At 53.1% G+C, this 24403-nt stretch overlaps 6 protein-coding genes and 1 pseudogene across 7 annotated transcripts; 3 read left to right on the top strand and 4 right to left on the bottom strand.

Moving 5' to 3' along the window:
• Positions 1–693: 693 nt before the first annotated feature.
• Positions 694–4549, bottom strand: GCG54_00012228 (Minor extracellular protease vpr; the record flags this gene model as incomplete). The annotated part of the gene is made up of 11 exons (XM_045412111.1): positions 694–1593; positions 1668–1849; positions 1909–2330; positions 2398–2537; positions 2591–2670; positions 2736–2933; positions 2991–3130; positions 3186–3328; positions 3388–3512; positions 3567–4317; positions 4370–4549. 11 exons carry the CDS (start codon positions 4547–4549, stop codon positions 694–696), a joined length of 3261 nt encoding a protein of 1086 aa, XP_045263895.1.
• Positions 4550–8213: 3664 nt separating this feature from the next.
• GCG54_00012229 (Acyl-coenzyme A thioesterase 13) lies at positions 8214–8714 on the bottom strand (the record flags this gene model as incomplete). The annotated part of the gene is made up of 1 exon (XM_045412112.1): positions 8214–8714. The coding sequence occupies one exon, from the start codon at positions 8712–8714 to the stop codon at positions 8214–8216; it is 501 nt and encodes a 166-aa protein (XP_045263896.1).
• Positions 8715–9859: 1145 nt separating this feature from the next.
• Positions 9860–12110, bottom strand: GCG54_00012230 (putative sucrose utilization protein SUC1; the record flags this gene model as incomplete). The annotated part of the gene is made up of 3 exons (XM_045412113.1): positions 9860–10766; positions 10826–11922; positions 12018–12110. The coding sequence occupies 3 exons, from the start codon at positions 12108–12110 to the stop codon at positions 9860–9862; spliced, it is 2097 nt and encodes a 698-aa protein (XP_045263897.1).
• An 882-nt stretch (positions 12111–12992) lies between these two features.
• On the top strand, positions 12993–14919 carry GCG54_00012231 (Beta-fructofuranosidase insoluble isoenzyme CWINV2; the record flags this gene model as incomplete). Its single annotated transcript, XM_045412114.1, has 2 exons — positions 12993–14484; positions 14540–14919. The coding sequence occupies 2 exons, from the start codon at positions 12993–12995 to the stop codon at positions 14917–14919; spliced, it is 1872 nt and encodes a 623-aa protein (XP_045263898.1).
• Positions 14920–16685: 1766 nt separating this feature from the next.
• GCG54_00012232 (uncharacterized protein) lies at positions 16686–17864 on the top strand (the record flags this gene model as incomplete). Its single annotated transcript, XM_045412115.1, has 1 exon — positions 16686–17864. The coding sequence occupies one exon, from the start codon at positions 16686–16688 to the stop codon at positions 17862–17864; it is 1179 nt and encodes a 392-aa protein (XP_045263899.1).
• A 1153-nt stretch (positions 17865–19017) lies between these two features.
• GCG54_00012233 lies at positions 19018–21413 on the top strand (annotated as a pseudogene). The gene has a single exon. A coding segment is annotated over exon 1 (2396 nt).
• Positions 21414–21634: 221 nt separating this feature from the next.
• Positions 21635–23454, bottom strand: GCG54_00012234 (putative serine carboxypeptidase; the record flags this gene model as incomplete). The annotated part of the gene is made up of 4 exons (XM_045412116.1): positions 21635–22216; positions 22275–22875; positions 22932–23048; positions 23102–23454. 4 exons carry the CDS (start codon positions 23452–23454, stop codon positions 21635–21637), a joined length of 1653 nt encoding a protein of 550 aa, XP_045263900.1.
• Positions 23455–24403: the final 949 nt, after the last annotated feature.

Here is a 24403-nt window from a genome sequence, read left to right on the forward strand (position 1 = left end):
CACATACTCACGAGTTCTGGATCTGGCAGAAGATAAGGTTTCCTGTTAGACTGTTGGTGGGGCGCCGATCACAGAAAATCATGTCGGGCGGCTCTCTCATGAAAGAAGCCGAAAGTCACCATGCAGTTCAGCGACAACAGTCAAGCCGACCAAGCTTGGGAGTGGGGGTCCCATCGCGACACGAGCAAATATCCAAGTTCATCTGAGTGGCTTTGATCTAAATCGACCGGTTGGTGACGGCAACTACCGCATTTTCTGGTCCTCTGAGAAGTGCGAAGCGACAGATTACCCCGATATTACACACCAATAGCACCTAACAAAAGCACTCCTCAATGCCTTCTATCAGATCGTCATACTCCTAGCATGTATTGAAAGGCACAAATGTCTTTCACTTCAGGATTGAAATGGCCTGAACAAAATTATGCCCGGATCACAGCACAACACGAGGGGGTGGCAGTGACTTCGTGACCTATGTCATGTCTCGTATAATCTGTCTGTAGATATGTACATGGAAGAAAACTAAAGCAAATGACAGCAGGTCACAAATAAGCAACAGAAATGCTCCCGAAAAGTGACCACGGTGGCTGTCCACGAGGTGGAAAATAACGAATGAGTGTTCGCGAAGGGAAAAAGTGATGAAGCACCGATCCCATGGATCCCAGAATCCCTCTCCCCAAAAAGAAGATTCCACTCTCAAATCATGAGGCTCATCGTCGGAGTTGCGCTAACTGTCGCAGGAGAACTAGCAGCCAGCGTATCACAGGTCTGCGGAAGATCCTCGAAGTTGAAAGTTACCTGCCGACAGCCACTCCGAACTTCCGGGCCGCTGCGGATGTGAACGTAAGCCTCGTTGTCTTTGGGATCTTGGCAGTCGTAGAAAGAAGACTTCGCGTTGGCTGTGCACAGTAGCTCGGTTCCCTGTCGTGCGCAAGTAAGATACGAGAACGCTCCCGATATCTGGCCAGGCGTGTACATGTAGATCAAGCTGTTGTTGTTGGAATGCACAGCTGCGTAGATGTCCACTGGTGTAGTGCGCGAAATGTCGCGAGTCTTGAGGTAACCTTCGTTGGTCAGGGCCCACTCGAAATGCGTACCGTCACCGCGGCGGTCGTAGACCAGAAAGTCGGAGCTCAACATGAGACCATATCTGCTGGTCTCTGTAGTAATGCGAGCCGTGAGGTTGATAGGGACGGACTCGCCACAGACAGCGATAGGCGGGAGTGGCGCAGCGGATGTAGGTGCAGTGGTTGAAGTAGAAGTAGCCGTCTGAGATGTGGTGGTGGTGGTGGAGTTTGATGGGGGCAGCGCCTTGAGGGTGAACCAATTGGACAAAGCTGTCTGCCAATCATCCAAGTTGGAGCGATCACCATATATCCGCAAACTCCTGGCCAGGATGCGGTATTCACCGGGTACCAGAGTAGTTCCCTGGCTGAAGTTCATGGAGCCATGAGCAAACATCCTCCCAGTGGGAATTCGTGGCTGGAACAGAGCGAGAAACACACGTTCGGAACTGGTCATGGAGCCGAACCACTTGTTTTTGCCCGGAAAAGGAGGGTAAACCCAGTCCTCAGGCGTCCAGTCCTTGGCCACATACTAGATAACAAGAGCGCAATTAGCCAAGAACTTCCAATTTCGGACATGTCCATGTTGAGAGGTTGGTGACTTACATCGAAACTCTGCTCCTCACTGGCCCAGCTGTTGGTATAAAGAGCTGCCGGCTGTTTCTCCCACTCGCCAATGAAGTACTCTTCCCCGTCAGGGAAACCATTAAGACTGTCCGAGTTCTTGTTCTGAAAAAATGACGGGGTGTAGAGCCACGAGTTCTGAGAGTAAAGAGAACCTTTGATGCCTGCACAGAAGAAGGAGAGATTAGCAACAACCGTCGACTGACAGGACTGCAGCTCATACCCATGTATGTAACCCGGACGTCTTCTCCATTGGAGCCCCAGAAATGAATGTTTCCACCGTACACGGGCATGAGCCCATAGACGCCGTTGTCCGGTTCCGTGAATGACGCCGTTATCTCAACCGTCTCACCTGGTCCGATTGTGACACTTTCGGTTGACAGGGTGACCGACGCGAAGTACCCAGCGATGTCGGGGTTTGTGTCCACGTACTTGGTGCTGATCGAAACCGCTTGAAAGCCATTCAGATTCTGGTGAGTAGCATTGTACGTAACCACCTCTTGGCCTCTATTCGTGAGCTTGATTGTGTGCACGCCGTTGAAGTGCACGGTGTCGTTGAGGTTGAGATTGGCAGGCGACACGAACGTGTCGTACTCGACCGCCCTGACGGCATCAACAATACCAGCCCCAATTTTGGCCACAGGACTGTAGCCGTGTAAGCATACGGACTTGTATGAGAGGTGAAATGTGGCAATTTCGGCCGAGAACTTACGTGTAAGCAGAGTTATCATTTCTCATGGAGACGGGCTGACCGCTGGCAATGAGCCTTTCGTGCACCAATCGTGCGGCATCAGAGCCCCAACCAGCGCGGCCTCCCTTGGACCCTAGTATAAGAGCCGCAACGCCGGCAATCTTCACCTTCGTCAGTACATGCAATCATTTTGCTGTGAAGTTTAGATTCATACATAGGGAGTTGCCATGCTAGTTCCCGAAAGTGTGGCCCACTTCCCAAGCTTGAGCGGATACGTGGAGAGGATGGTTGCGCCTGCGGGACTGTGTTAGGAGCATCCGAATGAGAAGAGCAGCATGTCTGCAAAGGCTTTTGCTTACCGGGCGCGGCGATCTCTGGCTTCATCCTGCAATCCAATGTTGGACCCCAGGAGCTGAAAGCACTCGTTCTGACTCCATTGGCATCGGTCCAACGGTGAGAGACTGGCCTAGGGTTCTCTTCAAACTCGAATGTGACAGTGATGTTGTTGTCGGAGTGTTGCAGCAGCCATTGCCCGTCCTCGTAGGTAATTCCGGCTACTGCGCGTCGCGATCAGCTTTCGCAGTCATGGAAGTTTCGGCATGATATCCACTTACATCCTTTGGCTTGAGCTCCAGCATCTTGAATAAAGCGATTTGGAACTGGTAGTCCCTCGCCCTGCTTGCCGTAGTAGAATACCCATTCGACCCGACCCCAAGTGATCAAATCCATTCTTGACCAATCACAGTCGCCCTGTCTGTCAAATGAATCGTTAGCAGAGCTCTGAGAAAAATCCTCGGGATCAGACACACCTTTGCACCAAAACGTCGCCTTTGGGAACTCTTGGCTGCGTAGTCAAGAAGTCGCAAACATCACGGGTTCGGACATCCGGGTAGAAGAATGCACTATGATCGCCGACAAGATCGAATGGACGTCCGGTAGGTTCCATGTAGACCTACATTGCAAAGGCTGGCCAGCAGCTAATATCTTGTACTGTCATTCAGAGGACTGTACAATATCGCGAGTTGTGCCGTTGGCTGATCGCGCTTTCACTGTGTACACAACACGGTCGCTCTGCTCAACACTCCCGACCGTTGTGGTGCCGAAGCCGTTTCCCAGGTTGGTGGTCCAGAAGGGCCCTAAACGTGGTCAGTTAAGGCTGCGGTGTCAGGAGTTGGAGTTGAAAGACATACCAGCGCTGCCACTGTTGCCGGCGGCGGCAGTGACAACCACGCCCGCGGCCTGAATCTTTGATACCACAATCGATGCAGCAATGTAGGGGAAACCAAGCGCCGACCCTAAAGAGGCAGTTATCACGTCAGCTCCTTCTTCAAAGGCTCTCAAGAAGCCAGCAATGACAACATCCTCGGTGGTGCCATCTTCGCAACCGAAGACCTTGTACATGCGAAGGCGCGCGTTCGGCGCCACACCCGGGTTGTACTCGTTCTGGCTTGCGATGATGCCAGCAACATGAGTGCCATGGCCCGCACAGTCCATCGGATCCGAGTCCGGGTTGGTCGGTCCCCCGGGACTGTAATTGTCGCCTGCCAGATCATAACCGCCTTCAACCTTGAAACCGGGGCCGAATCCTGCGCCGAGGGCAGGGTGATTGTAGTCAACACCACTGTCAATCATGGCGACGATGACGCCGTCACCTTTCTGCCCCTTCTGATGGACTTCGTTCACCCTGGTAGTGTTGTGCGGCGACCAAGTGGGCCGGTCAGAATTGGAGATCACAGCTTCTGAAGTGGGCGGGATGGTGAACAGGCCCGCGGGCCAGACCTGAGAAACGCCCTCAATAGCCTTGATCTGGTCAACTGAAGTCGAGTTCGCATCATGCACATCGACTGAGACGCCACGAAACAGGCTGGAATCGAAGGTCAGAGCCGGCTTCGTGTTCTTCTCGATGTGCGACGACACAGTCGTTGCGAAGCCTCTGACGTCCTAAAAGTCGTCAGCGTTTACATCTACCAACTCGTCTGTACGGGCACCATACGATTGTGCCGTCTCTCTTTTGAAAGTTGGCGATCGCTCCTTCTTCAAACAGGACGATGTACCGGCTTGGAGCGGCCACTGCCGCAGCGAGAGTAGCATCATTGCCTGGCACAGTCGTGCTCTGGCCTATGCCGGCCAAAGCCAGCGATGCTGCAAGTGCCGAGAGAAGTTTTGCCGCCATGTAGCCCTGCCTTGATGCGTATTACTGTGGTGATAAAGAGCAGACAAGAGAGCGTCGCAGAAAACTACAAGGACAATGAGGCACAACTGCTATGGCTCGAATCTCTTGCTGTCTCCCAAAGCGTATTTGAACACCTGAACTCGTCCATGCTGAACGAAGAGTCGTTCTCGGAGCTGTCCATGCCATATGGATCTTCTCGGCGATGTCGGACTTAGGCGCAGCCATGCTACGAAAAAGCGACTTTATCCTACCTAGATCCTGCATGATCCTAACAATTGGACATGCAGACGGAGAGGGGCACCGAGGGTCAGTAGTGTTGACCAGCCGCACGGCTGCATGTGCGTGAAGCCAGCTGTGGATGTCAGGCACACCAACTTCCTGGCCCGAATGCAAGGTAACTATGCCGCCAAGCCTCCTGTTCTGGAAGGTCCGGAATACTCTTATTACGGAACAGAAAGATCTGATGAGTATTCTTTGTTTGTCATCCATGGTTTAATGCTCTTGGGTTAGGCAGAAAAGTGGTAAAATGGTGCCATTTTATGGTTATTTGTATGCCAATTTCCTGGTTTCTAGTTTCCTAATTTTGATACGTGGGGTTGCGGGGTGCTCCAGATACTGAACCAAAACGGTAGCAGTCAAAATTCGGCTCAGGTTGTGGTAAAAGGCACCAGTGATAATTTGGGGGCGAGGACTCAATCCAATGCAGGCTGGTTTAGAAATTTGTTATCTCAATTAGGGTATGCATTTATAAGTGAGTGGCCGGGAATCAGTCGTGACTAACAAGAAGCTGTCCGAGAGTGTGTGCGAGCTAGATGAGCGGCTCGTGAGTCGCGCCAAATGCTTTTAATGCCTGTTTCCAGAGAAAAGAAGTAGAAGAAAATGAAAAGAGAAATCGGCATAAAATATGAAGCTTAGCCGGGGACCATGTCAAGCGGTAGCATCCTTCTTGGAATTGAGGGCATTTCGGAGCCCCTCGGCTTTGGTGGATTGCTTCTGCAAGCAATGGCTAGCATCCTTTAGGTCGCCATTCGCTGTGGTCTCAGCATAGCCGAGAACTAAATGCCAGGATGCCTGTTCCGGTATGGTCGATGGATGTGGTGATGTTAAACTCGCTTGTTGAATGCTGTGCGGGGATGCTTTGTTCGATGTGACTTCTGAGGACCTCCGGTACATATCCGAGCGTGATCCGGAGCCTCACCTTCTCCACTTAGATTGATTAGATGTGATGATAAAGCAAGCCCCTGGAATTAAGGTTGAGCTATTTCTTACCCACGAGCTGCCCGTTTTGGACCAACAGGTGTGCGTAGCCCTTGATTGCTACCCTCACATTCTGCTGGCCGGCCAAGTTGTCCACAAACCTGCATTCGAGCGACTTGCGTTCAATAAACGACAATAAGTCGGAGGTATTTGAGTTCTCAACCCTGCAACGCAAGAATCCATTCTCCCGGCTGCAAATGCTCCCTGTCATAAGAGTTGGATCATAGGTACGCATGTTGCATCCGAAGCGTTAATTTGTATGATGACCCACCTCCTGCGACGTTTCCCTGGTTCTGCCATCTCGCGCCTATTCAGCCTAATCTTGGACCTTGCGCCCCTCATAAAAGGGATTTCGTACGGTACCTGGCTAGAGTAGGTGGCATTAAGAACCGAGTCTTAAGTACGCATCCCGCGCATTCCGTTGTGTGATGAAGCAGAACAGTCTCAACGGGAATCAGTCTCCTGACGGTTAGCAGTACTCAGTAGATCCTGCGATGGCAACTACACCTACACTGCACTGGCGTGCAAAATAATGTCATCCCTGGAGTCCACATCACTCGACTTAGGTTCGCGGCAGGAACCTTCTACTTCTGCCGTATCTTGGACGGTCTGGCATTGTGGTCAAGTAATGGTGTTGCATATCGAGAAGTATTGATCGCGGAGCTCTTCTTCGTTCTTTTCCCTACCGGGTGTATCGTGCTGCATGTCTAGGGGGGGATGAACACCATCCCACCGGATGCGAGTGGACCACAATCCTTAGCATGCGGGGCTGCAACCACTCAGAAAGAATAACGCGCTTTGAATTTTAGCCCATGTCCAGTGCTTCAATGAGCTGGTAGAATTAGAAGACCACTGGAGGTATTCCCTACAGCTTCCAGTAGTCTGGCTCCCATGCAACCAGGTTCGTGCAAATCGAAAATTGACCAGTATATCGTGTTATACGATTGTAGCTGCGATCTCCGCTGGACTATCGCCGTGACTTGATAGCTATCCCTTTGTTGTTGATTATGCAGAAAGGTCCATGTCAAAACTCTATGGGGTGACAGATTACTGGCGCTCTTTCGCCTGAAGACTTACACAGGTTGAGTCAGGATCCAGTCATGGTCAGTACGCATATGCTTCAGATGAGACTATGACGCTCAAAGTAAGCGGGTCAATCCTCTTACCTGGGCCGTTAGGTTCATCGGTCAAGCAAGGCCGGAGAACACCTTTGTCGGCGGAATGTGTTGCTGAAAAATTTGAACAAATCATCAATGCTGCAGCCCGGAGTTGGGACTTTCAGATGCAAGGCAAATACAACGCACATAACTTCCTCAACGTCATTATACACCCTTTAGTACACAATTGAATCCCGAACTCGGAGCCAAACCACTAGTTACCATCATTGAAGGGTGTTAGAACAAAAGGCTATGCAGATCTATGGACTCCATCCCATCGAGCGCTGAATGACACCGTACATTGAGGAATCATAATTTCTCTAATTCCAGGTTTGTTAAATTTTGCGATTCGCCGAAAAAAGTGTCGATTAACTGAAACAGCCTATAATTCGCCGTACCCCGTATACTCTTGTACTGGCGTCATTCAGCACTCGATGGGATGTTTAGCCAGCAGGAGACTTGCATATCTTCTGTTTAAGGAAGTGAACACATTGAGTATATTTCGGTCTACTGGGTGCTAGAAAGTAAATAGGTAATGCACGAAGATCGCGAAGCTGATGCATTGAAACCAGGCGCCAACGTACCAGCGCATTCAGAGGTTGGGTGTTCCAAGGCGAATGGCAAGCTGAGCTATTGAGACGGTATGATTCCGAAGTACATAGTCAAGCGTACAGTTGGACGGAGGACAAGGATTCAACAATGACATGTTTTATTCTCAAGAACGAGTAGAAAATCAATTGCTTTTTCCAAATAGATTGGCAGCCTGAAGAGATACGAATTCATCGCTTCCAAGCTCCAAGGACTGAACTACCTGCAAGCCTGAAACGACGAAGCCATGAGGCTCATCTCCTGGCCGCTGGACCTTTAAGTCGGGTTCCGGTTAAGCGAGTTTGTGAGGCAAACTTTCGTGGCCGACGGGCTTCAGAGGGGGTAGATTGCTTAGTGTTTTCACATCTGGGACCGTAAATACTTACTACGTGGCAGACTACAGGACGAATACTTCATATGGCAACACACTATTCTGGAGCGCACTTGGCCTGTCCTTTCCAATGGAATTTGCACCAGATTTATGGCTTCCAAACCCACCACCGAAGCTCGATGTTTCATTGTGGAACCTTCTTATTGTAATAGTGTTTGTAGGTCTTTGTGACTCTTAGCAGAACCTCTAGGTAGGTAACTTAATGGTCATGAACTCCGGTCCATACCCCCGCCAGCCGTTCATCCTCCTCCACGTCAACCGGCATCATGAATCACCTGCTCCTCACGAACTTGGTGTGCCTTCCATTCGCCACAGTCGCACCCCTCGATCCATCAGCAGCAACCTTGTAAATGTTGACATGGGTAAATGCCAAGCTGCCGCCGACCTTCTCAACCTTGCCCTCAATCTCAATCTCATCCCCCAGCTTCGCACCAGACAGGTAGCTGATGTTGATGTCGACGCTCACGCCGGTTGCCTCGCGCAGGTCCCACGCTGCAATGGCTAGGCCGCCAGCCCAATCGACGATGGTAGCAGAGACGCTGCCGTGGATGCTGCCGGAGGAGTTGAGGTGGTTGGCGGTGACGGGCAGGCGCGCGACGACGAGACCCTTGGAAACGTGGGTGAGCTTCAGGCCCGGGTTGAAGAGGAAGTTGTAGATCGGGGAAGCGTTGCAGCGGGTCTCGATGTAGTTCTCGATGTGGGCGAAGGCCGCGGGGTCAGATTGCGCCGGGACGGCGGAGGTGGCTGGGGGTTGCGATGGTGTTGTCGACATTGTGAATGCTGAAAAGATAACGCCGGGCTATTTTGATGCTTTTGCAGGCTTGCTTTTTGAGATTGGCCGTTTGGAAAATACACGGTTGTGAGTGAAGTTCAAAAGGTGCAGGTTGTTGAGTGAGACAAGATGGGTCACGTGTGCGGATTGAGGTTTTTCTCCGGCGGGCGGAGTCCGTCCGAAATCGGCGTTTGTGGCCCCACAATCACCGCCAGGTCGCGGTCCGACTTGCGAGACTGGCCGGCGATTTGCAGCGCGGTGGCCCATTCTCTCGGGGACCAGCACGCGGAGCAACCCATTTGAGGCTCGAAGATGGTGTTTTCATTGGTTTCGGTTTCTATTATTTCTCGAAGGTACTTAGGTCTTCGGAGCATGTATACAGCAACGGGAGCCAGCTGCCTCCTCAAAGTTCCCCTATGACAATAACAAAATCCCCCAAGTTGTGTCGTTGGGAAAGCGGGCATGTCGATGAAGAAATTCAGAGATTGGAAAGCCCTGCTGACTGTGCTTCGGTTTTGTCTTGTTGACGTCAGATGCGAGTAGTTCTCAGACCGCGGGGTCCTCATAGCGTTCGGGGGATGACCCGAAGCCTTCTGTGTCTGAGTCAAAACGACGACGGAAATATGCTCAAGCGACGCCGCCATGACTAGGAAAGGCGTCGAAAACACGATTACACCATCAGCCCGGCTTATCGCCCGCACAAAAGCCCAGGCAACATTTCCGCCGCGGATCTGCAAGATGCCATCGTAGGGACAGACCAACAAATAGCATGCCAAGTATCGCCCGGGAGCACCCTGCCATGCCACGTTCAAGACAGCGGCAGTTTTTGTCGGGAACTGTCCCGATTAGGAAAGGTTTCAAATCGACGGCCCGGGGATAGCCTTTCGGGCAAAGTGTTCGCTCAAAATATTCGGGTGAATGACAAGCGCGCGGGCAGTGTGCGGGGGCTAGTTGGCGGTTTCAGCCTTTGCCATCACCCAAGGATGGGAATTGTAAGCACTCGCTGGTACTTGGACAAAACAAAGTACAGCCCTCCATTTTTTTTTACCGAACATTTTACCCACTGCCGAATAATTTACCCTTAAAAGCCAAATCATAATCCCCGTCCCGTCTGCGCCCTGACGTATCATTGGTGAAAGTGCTATCTACATAACAAGCGGCATATGCACGCCGTCATCCCATGGCGGGTCGCCCGTCGCCATCTGGGGAAAGTCCAGGCCTGCCATGAGCTGCACGAATGGCTTGAGGAACGGATGCTTTCCTTTGCGGAACAGTGCGAATAATGCGAGAAACCTGTTGAGGATTTCCATCACTTGGGCTGTTCTCGAGGCTGCCCAGTCCATCTCGATGGTAGGCATTTGGCCCACCCATCCGGATGGGTCGCTTGCCGACGAGCTTGATTCTAGAGTTCCACTCATAGACGTTGCGCAGGAATCATGGTCCGAGGTGGGGATTCCAAAGTCACCGGCAAACGCGCCGCCGTTCGCCGGGAATGTCTGCGCAATTCGTACGCAGTTGCTCGCGATGTCATACAGCTTTTCTGCCAGCCCGACTCCGTGCGTTTCTAAACAACGTATATCGAAAAAGTCGCAGGCATTGATGGTTTCGGCGGCGATGTCGATAGCGTAGTCAGGCCTTAGCTCCACGTTGGGGTCAGAGAGGCTGGTGAAGCCGTGGCGGAAGGCGAGGTTCCAGAGCATATTGCGGATCCAGTGTCGGGTGAGCAGAATATCCGCGTGCTGAGCACCTCCTTTTTCCATGGACGGACTCGCTTCTAATGGCTTACTATATCGTCTTAGGAGCTGCACCAGCTTCTCTGCGGATATGTGATTGGTATTTGGGTCCAGGTTGCAATCGGACTTCCAGCATCGCACGACCGTCTCGTCGACGAAGTCAATCTGGTCGATCATGCGACCTAAGCCCTCAACAGCTAAATCTTCCACAGCTTCTTCGGCTGACGAGACACGCTTGATGAGCCTGTGGAAAGCCATGATATCCAGACCCATCAGGCGAGGCATTTGTAACGTAGAGCCATGTTGCAGCGCATATATCCTGGAAATGGCGGTCAGTGTCCTGATTCCGTTCCGTCGCAGCACGAGATGCAAACTCACCTTTCCACAAAAGCCAGTGCCGTTACGGTTCTCACTCTCCGATCCATCTCATCGGGGCTGATGTTGCCATAGCTTGATGGATCATGCAGTCTCATAATCTCTGCCAGAGTGAGAGCCTCACGAAACCGCACCGTTGCGGCATTATGATTGCCGCGGCAAAATTGACACCCGAAGAGGAAGAAACTGGTCATAACGGCTTCCACCGACGGGTCTTGCCCAAAGTCCGCCCCTCCATGCTGTTCTGCCACATATGACAGTACCGATTCGGCTAATTTGAGGCGATCTGGTAGCAGAGGTTTGTCTTGGGCGTGGATTGCCTGGAATAGTGTGTAGGCGCAGATGCTGTGCACCAAGGCGTTGAACTGACGGTCGTATTCATGCCGACGACTCCTGAGATTTACTAGTAAGAATGATCTCTTGAAGAAGGGCATGGAAAGATGGAGTCGAGCCAGGAAGATATTGATAAGTTGGGATATCCTGGCAGGCCCTAGCGGAGACAAGTAGGCGGCACTCAGAGCTGGCGATGAATGCTTCGGTGAAGGTGGCCGCCATCTGAGTTGAGCGTTCGCTAGTTTTGATGATGGGTGCATCCGCACCATGGAAAGTGGATCCGATGTGTGAGACCGTATTGATTCTGGTAGGTTGTGCATGCCAGCTAGTGAGAAGTCTGGAAATGCTTCTGGTGTGAACTCAGGGACTCTCTCCATGGGTACTAGGCTTGTTGATGGGCGTTGCCGTGTCTCAGTATCGTTGTTCAAGTCCACGATACCCGATGGACCAAACCAGTCCCCACTAGCTGCTGTAAGACCGCCATCATTAAAGCATTGATGAATCGACGGCACGAATCGATGTTCGCGCCCTGAATCAACAGATGGGTTTTTACTGTCGAAAGTCAATTCAATTGGTGTTTGACTGTCTTGAGATTCTTGCAATCTTCGAGCCGCCTTCTTCTTTGCGCGTTGCGAAGAATCTTTCGTGCCGCCTTTTCCACTCGTACTGCCGTCAGCTGAAGCCTTGAACTTGTACTGCGGCCTGCGCTGGTACGAGCAGGTGAGCCCCGTGTCGATGCATGTCTTGCACGGGATGGTCCTTTCGCACTGTACCGGAGCGGCATATCAGTATTAGTGCCAGGCCGGCGGGATAAACATAGCCGGGCCAGGTGGCTATTGACGGGCGGCCTAGAATCTCTCACCTTGACTTTGCGCACGAAGCAGTGGTCGCACGCGCGTGGCTGGAGGACGCGCGAGAGGGTCTGGTCCAAGACGATCTGATATTGATCGCCCATGGCGAGCAACAAGACACGCGACGGACGTCACCCGGGGCGCCGTCTTATGGTGCTGACTGGTCGGGACGTTGGGCAGACATACCGCGTCGGCCGGGCTGCATGAGGTCGGAGAGTAGTACGGGATGAGGAAAGTTTCGCCGCCTCCGCACTAAGAACATGGGGTGCCAGTGCGGGCATCCCGCTCCGTGCTGAAACGCTTAACTATCTTCGATTATGCAATCAGGGAGGCCCCTTCTTTGTATTGAATGGCGAGGCCGAACATCAATCACGCACCATGAACAGAAAACCTCGCGGTGTAGCGTCATCGTCGAGCAGAGAAAGCCAGAGTCGGGCGAACAACATAAAGTTGTACAGCACAAAGAACCAAGCTTGCGGGGCCTTCCCCGGGCATGCAAACCCGCTCAGAGTCCGAACCATTGGCAAGTCCAGTGTGATTGTTGTTAGCCGACGGAAACGTTAGCAGCCAACCAACCCCTGGTCCAGTAGGCCCGATAATTCTGCAGCGTGCCCCAGGTTACACAACATGGGAATTCAACGGCAACAACCAGTAACGTTCCGCGGATGCACAGTGCACACCATCCCGGAGTGGTCACTTGCGCCTTGATTCTGGGCAGACGTTGTTTGTTGCCACAGGTTGAATTATTCTATGAATTATCGTTGCGAAGTGGCTCAGCTGTCTAGGTGGAACGTGATCGGCGACTGTCCGAAAATGGCAAGTTTAATTTAGCGACGATTGCGGCGAGCCGCTCCCGCGCCGATGGGGCCGCTCAAAGCAACATGTCAACCTGCCGGAAATATCAAGCGGATGTTCGCATCAAAAATGCCCTACAGAGCTGATGTTTCTACTCTGATATTTTAGGAACAATAATTGGATTTTTGGCCATGTCACCAGAGCAGCCCAGCAGTCCTCCTTTTGCCCATCTCGAATCCTCAGGGAACTCGGCATCAGAAGGGGGTTCATGTGTACACTCGAGATCCACCTCTGTTTCGGAACCCGACGATGGTGACGTCTTTCTCAACAAAGAAGATGTATTCAACAAATGGAGGCCGAAATTCCACCTGATTGCACCGAAAGGATGGCTCAACGACCCGTGTGCACCTGGCTACGATCGAGCTAACGACTGTTACCATATCGGCTTTCAGTGGAACCCAGATACTCCTGAATGGGGCAACATCAAATGGGGGGCCGCAAACTCTCGCGACCTACTCTCATGGGACGTCTCTGTCGAACCCTCGATAGTCCCGACCGAAACGGATGACCAAGGAGGTGTTTTCACGGGATGTCTCTCGCCTGTTGAGCTTCGTCCTGGGGAAATGACGACATTCTACACCTCTGCCAGGATACTCCCTATTCACCACACGCTACCTTACAACTATGGATCAGAAGGATTAAGTCTGGCAACATCAACGAATAGTGGGAGGACTTGGGACCGCCACGCAACTCCGATCTTACCTGGTCCACCGACAGATCTCAAGGTGACGGGATGGAGAGACCCCTTCGTTTCCACATGGCCTTCCATGGCTAAAGCTCTAGGAGACTCAGAGGAGACACTATATGGTATCGTCTCCGGTGGACTTCTTGGCCAAGGACCGACTCCATTTATCTACCGACTTGACAGCGAGGATATTACGAAGTGGTCTTTTCTTTCGCCTCTAGTATCACTTCCTTGCAACTTCTCTCAATCACCGAGATGGTCAGCCGACCACGGCGCCAACTGGGAAGTGACAAACTTTCTCAGCCTCCAGGATCCGGACGACGACAGGACGCATGACTTCCTGATCATGGGAGTGGAGGGTTTGCTGGCTACGGAGAAGAGCAGAGGTCGCTCAGATTTCGACAAGGACCACGGTCAACTCTGGATGTGCGGCACCATCGAAGCGCAAGAGGGGCAACCTAGGATGAAGCACTTGTATGGTGGACCTCTTGACCATGGAGCCTACTACGCCGGCAACTCTTTCTGGGATCCAAAGACAAATCAACGGATAATTGTGGGATGGGTCGTTGAGGAGGATCTACCGATCGAGTTGAAGAGGCGGCAAGGCTGGGCGGGATTCCTATCAGTTCCACGAGTTCTGAAGATCCAGAGGCTCAGGAGAGTGACAAAGTCTCTTGTCTCGTCCCTTGAAGAGATATCATCCATTGATCTCCGCCAAGACGGTGTTCAGGAGGGAAGCGACGAGCCCACCTTCGAAGTAACGACACTCTGCGCCGTCCCGGATGATAGACTGAGGGGTCTGAGAAGATCTACATCACCGGTCAGGTCAGGAGATGGATTCATCTTTCCCCAGGGATGCTCGACCCTTGAAGTTGTTGTGTCGTTCGAGATATCTCCTCAAGTTCAGTCGGCTGGACTGAAGATCACTTTTGGAGGCAGTAAGCATTACTCTGGCCCTCTCAGAAAGAAGCAATTGCTGACTACAGTAACCAGATCACGCACAAGAGGCAACGATAGAGTTCGATCCTTCATGCGAAAGACTTACAATAAGACGAGACAAATCAACCAAGGAGACAGGGGTCGTCGTCGTGGAAGATACGGCGCCTCATACACTTTTCACGTACGTCGACGAGTCTGACGGGAAAAGGCGGAAGCAGGAGCTGCTCAATCTGCGATTCCTATTCGACGTCAGCGTTTTGGAACTTTTCGCCAACGAGCGAACAGCGCTAACAACGCGCTTGTATGCCGATTTGCCGAGGATTGCGGCGATTGAACCATTCACTCATCAGAGGGATTTCTCGGGTAGCCCTCCTGGCACCACCTCTGGCGCATTGCATGAATTTACATGCTGGGAACTCGGGTCTGGGCAATAGACAGCTTGCACTAAGCGACGTATTTCATTATGAACTTATTTGGTCAGAACACTGTCGACCAATGATCACGAATTATGAATTGAGCGAGATCAAGATTGATTATGAGTGCATTATGTATGAGCGAATTATGTGACCACCGGTGTCTACCCCCGGCACTTTAAGATGCGAAAGGGCCCCAAAAGAATCATACATACAAGTCGACCCGTTGTCTACACATTCAGTCACGTCAAAGGTCAAGTGATCAAGAAGACCCCGTTCGTGGAGGCCACGCTCCAACTTTTTTCGACCGACGCCTGCAAATTGGTTCCTACCAGAGCACAAGTTCGGTTCGTTATGCTTGGGCCTCTTGTATCCAGTCCTTGGGATGCGGTTCTTGGCAGGCGCTTTAGAGCCCTTTACATGATCTGACGGACGAGGAGTCATGTGATTCTTTTGAGCGAGCGCAGCTCTTTTCAGCTTTGATGGTGACTGCGATGAATTCTCGATGCTATCGGCCTTGAAGGCGATACAAGGCTTGCTAGGCTGGACTTGACAGGACGGGGCGCAAGCTGTCTCGTCGAACACTCCTTCATCACAATTATATCTGATGGTTCGACATCGGCGGCCGTCTGATGAGCATGTGCTTGTGCCCGCTGGGCATGGCCCCCATGCGTCTGGGCTTCTAGGGCTGTACTTGGCCAGAACCTCGCCAGCTGGGAGGCCGTTGTCAGTGGACGGATCGTGATCGACGGTGACGGTTACCCCAGGCCTGGGCGCGGGGGCCGCAACTGCGGGTGAGTCTGGTGGGGGCTTGTCCCTGCCACCTTGCGAAGCGTACTCCGTCGAGCCCTCCACACAGATACCCGAGTCCTCAAATGCAGCGCGGAAAATGTCATGCCAGAGAGCGGTCATATTGTAAACATTGTCGAGAGTAAAATACAGCCTCCAATCGGCTGGATCGTAGCGAAACTGAAGTGGCATAGAGGTGTTGTCTTTGCGCAGCTGATCACGAAGATTGAATGAAACGTGATCAATGAAGATGCCTGTGTCGTTCCGATTAGGAGGAAACAGAGGCTGGACAGCTTCATCCTTTTCGCCGATCCAGCTCATATCATCATCCAGTAAGCTGTCGGTATAAACGCGTGCGCCGCGGCTTCCACCAGCTGCTTGCATGGGACCAGCCTTCGGAGCACCTCCTACGACGAAAGTGCGGACGCCGGCTTGGTTCTTTGCCAGCTCAAGAAACAAAGCACAGGCTGAGGAGCAAGTCCCGTCGGTGAGCTGAAGACCGCGCGGTGTTAGACGGTGCCGTTGTGTCCTGCAAATCTTGGCCTGTACTTACGATTACTACGTCTTCTGGCTTCCACAGCGCTCTGGTATCCTCCTCACTATCACCCAGATACCGACTGAGGAGCCATCGATCAAATGCAGCAGTATGAAAACTCGGGTTCTTCAGATCGTACCGTTTCTGAGAGGCGCAATAGTCAGTGGAGAAAGCTTAGCAGAGAATGCGCATGACCTACCACGAATGAAAAGTCGTCATCAGCCTGTCGTCTGGGCCCATCATACTCCTCCCATGAAGTGAATTTACTTCTGTGCTACCCGCCAAATTTGAATCTGAAAGCTCGCTGAGATTCAGTGGCCGCAGATGGAGAATCATTTTGTCCGATCTCTGGGACGGAGTCCCTCTTGGGAGCCCTCTCTATACCCGTGGCTGGGTCTTCCAAGGTATTATCTTCCCAGTTATTTCTACTCGCTGTTCATGGATTCTGATGCAAATAGAACGAATGCTTTCTCCCCGTCTTCTCCAATTCGGTCGGGACCAACTGTTCTGGGACTGTGCAACCATCTCCGCGTGCGAAGCTCTTCCTGCGGGGTTCCCGCTTTCCCTCGACGAAAAGGCTGCCACAGACCGCTACTGGCGTCAACGCCTGCAAGAGGCCGACATTTCCGTACGCTCGCCTGTAAAAGTCTCCGAAGGCTCTCTCGAGAAGCTATGGAAGAACGTGGTTAGGACCTACACCTCCTGTAAACTTACCAAGCACTCCGACACGTCCAACGCTTTGTGGGGAATCGCCAAGCTCTCAAGGGACATTCTGCGTCAGGAGTACGCCCACGGATTGTGGTCGAACTCCCTGGAAGAGCAGCTTGCATGGCGAGTGGCTGGTGGTCCCAAAGTAGTGACATTTTCGACTGAGGAGACAGGCGAGAAGCAAAATGAAACAGCAACTATGATTCAGAAGACACCTCAGAAGGAGGAAACCTCCTTTCCAAGCTGGTCCTGGACTTATTTGGACGTACCGATCCAAGTCGCACCGATGTTTTGCAAACGTCATCGGTTCTACAAGGTGACTGATCAAAACGGAGGCAACATCGGCTCTCAATTTGAGAACCCATATCGGAATTGGTTACCGGGAGAGACAATGCTTCTGAACGAGAAGTTTGAGAACATGGCTCTAGAGCCGGATAACGATGACAAATATCGAAAAGCTCAGTTGGCTAGTACGTGGCGACCAGATCAAAGGTCGAAGCTGAAATCTGACAGGATCTCCGTCCAGGGACATATTTGTCGAGGTACTCTGATTTCTATATCCGGAAGAGAAGATTGGGTGGTTGCCGTTGATGGTATCCGGGGGAATGCGGTGATTGAGGCTTTTTCGGACATCCAACCATCTCATCACGAGATTTCGTGTGAGTTTCTTGTTCTGGCGGCATCTGGGGTAAAGTTTGACGAGCTGGGATGCGGTATTGGTGAGGTTGGTGTTGCTGAAGATGCTGAAGAAGCTGTAGACGCTGAATGTCTTGAAGACGCCGAGTATCTTGAAGACGCCGAAAATCTTAAAAGTTCTGATGACGCGGAAACCGAAAACGAAGCTGGACACGGACTAGAGAATGACGATGAAGTGAGCGATGCCGTCGTCGCTGGCGATGGCGGCGACATTCAATCTTCAGGAGTGGGAATCTGAGTGAAGAGAGTCGGAGTTAGTCGGTTGATGAGATATGGGACTGTCATTTTCCGGCAAATATGCTCGCACGACTGGATTCATTTTCGTTTGGCTTGTGGTGCCAGTGTCGGTCGGGAGCTCGATGCTGAGGATGGAATAAAATTGTGGCTTGTGTAAGTCTGCTAGCCACTCCACAGGCATCCTCGATTTCCTTTTTCGATCTTGATTTGCTGCTTCTATGGGATGTCTATTTAATACATATGTGCTATTACTCCGTCGTGATGCCTCATACGATTATTGTGTTTTGGTGCCAGATGTGCTCGAGGTCAGTCAACGGGTTCTCTGTATTCTCTGCCTTCACCAGACAAGTAGTTGATTGCGCTGTTTTCAGACTGAGTCACCTCTGGATTATACAGTTCATTTGATATTTGGATTGCTTTGCTCTCATAGCCCGGACATAGGTGCATACGGAGTCATGCATTTTTTCCGGAGGGGTGAAAGCGCACGATCTGGTACGTCAATGCTTCTCTGCGATTGTTATGAGTTGCCCGTTGTTGCTGGTTTCAAGTATCGTTTTCACAAAAGTCTAGTGGAAGAGATTTCTTGATACCCCGGCAGAATCAATTACATTAACAAGCTGGCATATACTGATTACTGTCTTCGAATAATTCCATACAAACACGAACGGGATAAGGAAATACGGTTCCACCTGATTCCGGGGTGACAAATTGATATATTCAAAATACAAATGTTGTTAAACTCATTAAAATAATAAAGATTGTCGCGATAGGTGTTTTCCAGGCCGGGAGAAGGGAGCAGGCCGGCGGAAGACAATACACCTAGGCGGCGAAGCGAGACCGAACCGGCACCGGGGTCGGACTCGGACCCGATGGGACCCACTCTCGCAGTACCCCACTTTGGTAGGCCCATTTCCCCAGCCACCCATTCTGCAGTCTGAAACGATTGGCTTATCACCACTCCGGGCCTCCCTTCCGATGCATCCCTGGCTGCTCCCTTCATATCACTGACTTCCTCAACCGAGAGTTAGAAACATAAAAGCAACGTTCTTCTTCTCACAATCTCCTGTTGAGTTCTTTTCGGTGTCGCAACCGGCCCATCCGATCACTCTTGGCAAGCAGCCCATGGGCACGCCGATCGACGCGTCCAAGTGGACATGGATGCTTTCCTGAAGCAGCAGGTGCCATCGCACAAGGACGGCGAGCAGGATAGCATCTCTTGGCACTCAACGCGCACCTCTCCGCCTGGTGAACAGCCATGTGCGACCAAGATGCAGGAACCGGGGTCATGGAAGGAGAAGGAGATAACGTTGGAGCGGGGAACGAACCATCATGAGGTCAGAGGAACAAGGTCCGCAGCATTGTCTTGGCGCCAATCCGCAGAAAACATACTTATTCGTCGTCCAGTTTCCGTCGCATTCGCGTCGTCATCCTCTCTCTGTTGACCTGCGCCAGTGTTTGGTGGTGGATCGCTCGCGCATCGCCCGTCAATTTCCGCCTCATCGCCGACGAGATGAAGCTCAGCGACGGCCGCAACGGCCTCTCGGCCGTCCTCGCAGCCGCGGTCGGGGCCTTCTTCGCCGGCCCTGTGGCCTCGGCTTCATCCGGCCCATACACGCCGTTCGTGCCAATTGACCCTCAGAACTGGGTGAACCCCGACAACATGACGTGGGACGACTGGGTGAAGCCGCCCGGCACAGATTGGTCAAACCCGGCCCGCAAGGGCTCGAACCGCAACTTCAACATCGCGCTTGTCGTCGTGGACTATCCCGATCGCAACTTCACGATCAGTCAGCCGGCGCATTCGACCATCTTCAACAACCCGCAAGCTGCTGCCGCCGACGTTGCCCGGGAGAAGGTGCCGACTTTCTACCGTGACCTTCTCAACACGCCGAATGACCTCAACCAGGGACACACGCTCCATGAATACTGGATGGAGGACTCAGCTGGGCGCTTCGGTGTCGACCTCACTGCCTTTGGCGCATATCGACTGCCTGCGAACGGCTATCAGTATGGCGTCTCTGATGACATGAACCCCGGCGCCTGTCCGACTGGAGAGATGTGCAACCTCAACATCCGGACGGATGCGCTGTCAGCCTGGCGCAACGACGTTGGAAATGAGACCGCCGATGCTTTTGAGCTTGTTTTCATTCTCTCTGCGGGCCAAGATGAGTCTTCAACATGGCAGGAGTTCGGCGAGATGAAGTTCGACGGGCCCGAGGATGTTCCTGATGAATTCGGTCCTCCCAAGACTGGTAACACATCTCTTCCAAACTGGGCGCGTACTCGCTACGTCCCTTGGACATCCTGGGCCGCGGCTTCCACACTGTGGCCCAATGCCGGTGGTGGCTCGTCTACTCAGGGCGAGAGCTCCGGCATGGCTGTCTATGCTCATGAGCTCAGTCACCTGCTCGATATTGGCGATAACTACAACAACCCCTACGGCACCCCGTTGCGGAGAGCCTACACTGGAATTTGGTCCATGATGTCTAGAGGCTCCTTCAATGGCCCTGGCGGACCTCACACTAGATGGCAGATCCCCGCCCTGCAAGGCTCTTCGATGGGTTCGCTCCACACCCTCCGAGACAAGTTTCAACTAGGACTCATCGAGCGATCCGATATTCTTTGGCTGTCCCGCGAGGCACTTGCTACCTCGGGAATCGCTGTCGCAGATTTGACAGCACGATCCGTGGATCCTGGTGACGGCCTCATGGGAATCCGTATCATCATGGATTCTGACCGCTCTCCCGCTTGCAATATCCAGACTGAGCCCCTGTGCGATGGCGGAAGCTGGGATAACTACGACATCGAGGTTGTCGACCGCATGGGATCGGACAGCTTCACCACCGACTCCGGCGTCCTGATCAGCAAGTCCAAGAACGTCGATAACCAGCCCTTCCAGTGGGTCATCGACGCGCACCCCGAAGACATTGAGCTCGTCGACTTCCACCGGCCCAACGGCTCCATCGCGATGATCACCATGGGCGACTACCGGCAGCTCGCGGATGCGCTGTTCCACGCGGGCACCAACTCCGGCAGCGAGTTCGAGTTCATCGACGAGGTCAACGATCTCCACTTTTACATCATTGACCGCCACCGGAACGACGACGGCGTCCTTTCTTACACTGTTGCGGTCCGTTCAATCGGCGGCGAGGGGGGTGCCAGCGTTCACGACATATCCCTGGAAGAGGGCCAGGTGACGGCCCTCGAACAGAACACGGCCACGGCCCAAGGCGTCTCGTGTTCATTCCAGCTTAGCAACAGCGGTTCATACGTGGCGGTAGACCCGAATGACGCACAACACCCCGAGGATGTCTCGGCCTTCCTCGCATCGGATGTCTACAGGTTGAGCGCCGAGGTCGAGGGAGCTGGCTGGCGGGTCGAGGTTCCTAACGTTTTGGTCACGGCCAAGTTTGGTGAAGTTAAGACGGCGTTTGTGTCTGTTGGTGCAAGTGCAGATGCTGCCGACGCAGCTGTGGTGACGCTGAAGGCCACCTCGGAGTCGGATCCTTCTGTTGCTGCAACGGCTCAGTGCAAGGTGTCGAAAGCTTGAAAGGGCAATGGCTTTTTCTTGCAGTATTATGACTGCAGTCTACTAATACCTAAAACTAGTATTGATAATACTAAACCTTGTACATGACTTGTTTCTGTTCGTCGGTGACTGGTCGCGCACAAATGCTCTGCAAGCACGCTCTGAAAGGTATTTCTCTTTCGTACATACGGTACTAATATCTACATAGAATTGTATATCACAGGCCATTACTTTTGAACAGCTCAGAGGCTGGGAATCGTCGCGTTCCCTTGGTAATCGCCCTTCTGGGTGGTGAAGTCCTCAACAGTGCCCAAAGACTTGATTCTGCCCAGCAACAGCTCAACAACACGGTACCCAGACCCAGCCGTGTACCCAGGCAATTCGTGACCTGCCAGCTGGACCTCGTAGTACGTCAGGCCCCTCTCATAGCCGAACGCGCCCACGACACCGGCCTCGCTCAGACGGCCGTCGTTGTACTCGGGGTGGAAGGGCACATAGAACTCCTGGTCCTGCGGGTACTTCTGGAAGCCCTGGAGGCCGTTCCAGGTGGTGTTCTGGAGCGCGAAGAGCGTGCCGTTGGGCGGGAGGATGTAGTCGAGGCGGCCGACGCCGATGATGGTGTTGTTGGTGTGCTCGATGACGCGCTGGAGGACCTCGTTCTGCGCGGCGGCCGGGGAGGTGTCGCTTGAGTTCGAGTTGGGGTCGCCGCCGCCGAAGACGTTCTTGGGGGTGCACTGGTACCAGGCGATGTGGGGCGCGTTGATTGCGTCTTGGACGTCGGTGCGGTTGAAGTAGACCTGCGCGCCCTTGGGGCTGTAGTCGCCCTGTGAAAGACGGTCAGTATCGTTGTTGGACAAGCCGGCGGTTGCGGAGATGACGTACCTGGTTCACGATGCCCAGCTGGGAGTACGTGAAGGGGCACGTGTCGGTGATGTGGTAGATGTTGAAGCACGGGTTCGCGTCGAGGGCAGCCTCGTAGGCCCAGTCGAACATGTCACATGTGTAGTTGCCCGAGGGGTCGCTGTACGGATCCGGCAGGACGGGCCAGGGGCCCTTGGGCGGGAAGGTGGCGTATTCGTCGAGGTAGCTCGAGTAGTTGCAGTACTCGTGGGTCCAGCGCAGGGCGTTCATGTACGTCTGGTTGAGGTTGAAGATGTTCTGCCAGGAGTCGATGAAGGGGTAGATGACGGCCTGCTGCTGCAGGGTGCCGTCGCCGATGATGGGGTCGTTGATGGCGACGCCGCCGAGCTTGTAGTACTTGTCGTCCTCGGCGGTGATGAAGGCGTCGGCGATGTAGGGCACGTAGTAGCCGGCGTAGGACTCGCCGGTGATGTAGGTCGTGGCGCCCTCGAGGCTGAAGGTGTCGATGAAGTTGCGCCAGAAGCCGATGAACTGGAGGCCGAGCTCGACTTCGTTGGTGATGTTGGGCGTGCCCTGGCTGTAGCCGACGCCGACGGGCTGTTCGACCCAGATCACGTTGGTCCTGAGATTGCGTGTTAGCTCAAGGGGCGCGCACGATGTATCGTGGTTCTATCTTACAAGTTGGTCCAGCTGTAGGAGTTGGGTGTCGGTGCAAGGGTGCCATCCTGCCACAGGAACGGGCCGTTCTCGGTAATCAGACCGCTGAGGGAGCTGCATCCCGGTCCGCCGTTCAACCTGTAGGATTCATGTCAGAAGCTTCTTTTCGCATCCCACGCGAGACGACTCACCAGATGAGAACTTCCTTGCCGGCATCGGGGTTTGTGCTCGGGAAGAACCAAAAGTACAGCTGCCTCTCCTCATTCGGGTCCTGAGAGATGGGCAGCAGGCCGGCATAGGACTCGCCAACGTCAAAGTTGACGTCCGGAATCGCGGTTCCGTTCACGACGAACTTCTTGGACTTCTCAGTCAAGAACTTGGACGTGTCGCGCTTCTCGACGGACTGCTGCGCGGGGGAGGGTATGCGCGTGTGGCCCTGTCGTCGCGGGTGCTCGCGGTTGAAGGCATTGAGGGCGCCCTGGTTGAAGGCCGCCTGGGACAGGGTCCCGAACGCCAACAGTGCGCTGACGAACTTGAGATGCATGGCGAAGATAGCTTCAATGATCCCGTTGTTGGTCGCGATGGATGCGCCAAGAACCAACAGGCTTGGCGCTAGGTCTTTATATAGCGGGCTCCTCCATGGTCACAATCAAGAGGCAGCATTGTCATCACAATCATCATCATCCTCCACTCTGTTGATAAGACTCGCGCCATCTTTCGCGTTGATGTCACAACAGTAGGTGACCGGATCACGGCACACGCTGTGGACGTGGAGATCTCGACGGTGAACCGCTGTTTATTCGCTTGTCTACCGGGCACTTCCCCGCATCGGCAATGTCGGCATTGGGGGCCATGGTCCCTTTGCTTATTGCGCGAGGTTGGCCCAGGGCAGTTGGGGCAGGTGAATTTGCGTACGGATAGCGTCGGGCGCAAGAGCTCATGCGAAGTGCCGATCGAAGACACGGTGCGGGAACAAAAGTCCCCCGTATTCCAGGGTTTCGCGAGGGACGGGCTCTGCGCGTGAAATTGTGAACCGCCATTTCATGGTAAGTAGTGTAGCGCTACCCCGACCTGCCTGTTCAGGAAATTAGGTTCTGGCACGTCAGCTAGGCATAACCTAGCTCGTGGTGTTATCTTATCGAGTGAGGGTTCTTTTGTAGAACAGCCCAGGGTGGTGACATCATGAAGCTCATGTCCCTGGATATTAAATCGTAAACTTGGGAGTGAGGTATTAATGATTATGTGAGTTCTGATTGGACGCGGTCTTGACGGAACACTTTCCATGACACATGGTGGTTGAATCAAGCTCGCGGATCGGCTTGGCCGATTCGAAACCTCCGAGGAGCCGCCTTGGAGGATGAGCGTGGCGCCGGTAAGCTTGCCGCCAGCTCACTACGCTTGGAAGGACGTCTTGGATAAGATGAACACATGTTGTCAACGTGGGAATTGGTCCTTTCACATCTCAACAACCAGCGAACGATTCAAAGCTTGTA

The sequence above is a fragment of the Colletotrichum gloeosporioides genome (assembly GCF_011800055.1).
Source record: "Colletotrichum gloeosporioides strain Lc1 chromosome Unknown consensus_49, whole genome shotgun sequence".
In the NCBI taxonomy this organism is placed as follows: Eukaryota; Fungi; Ascomycota; class Sordariomycetes; order Glomerellales; family Glomerellaceae; genus Colletotrichum; species Colletotrichum gloeosporioides.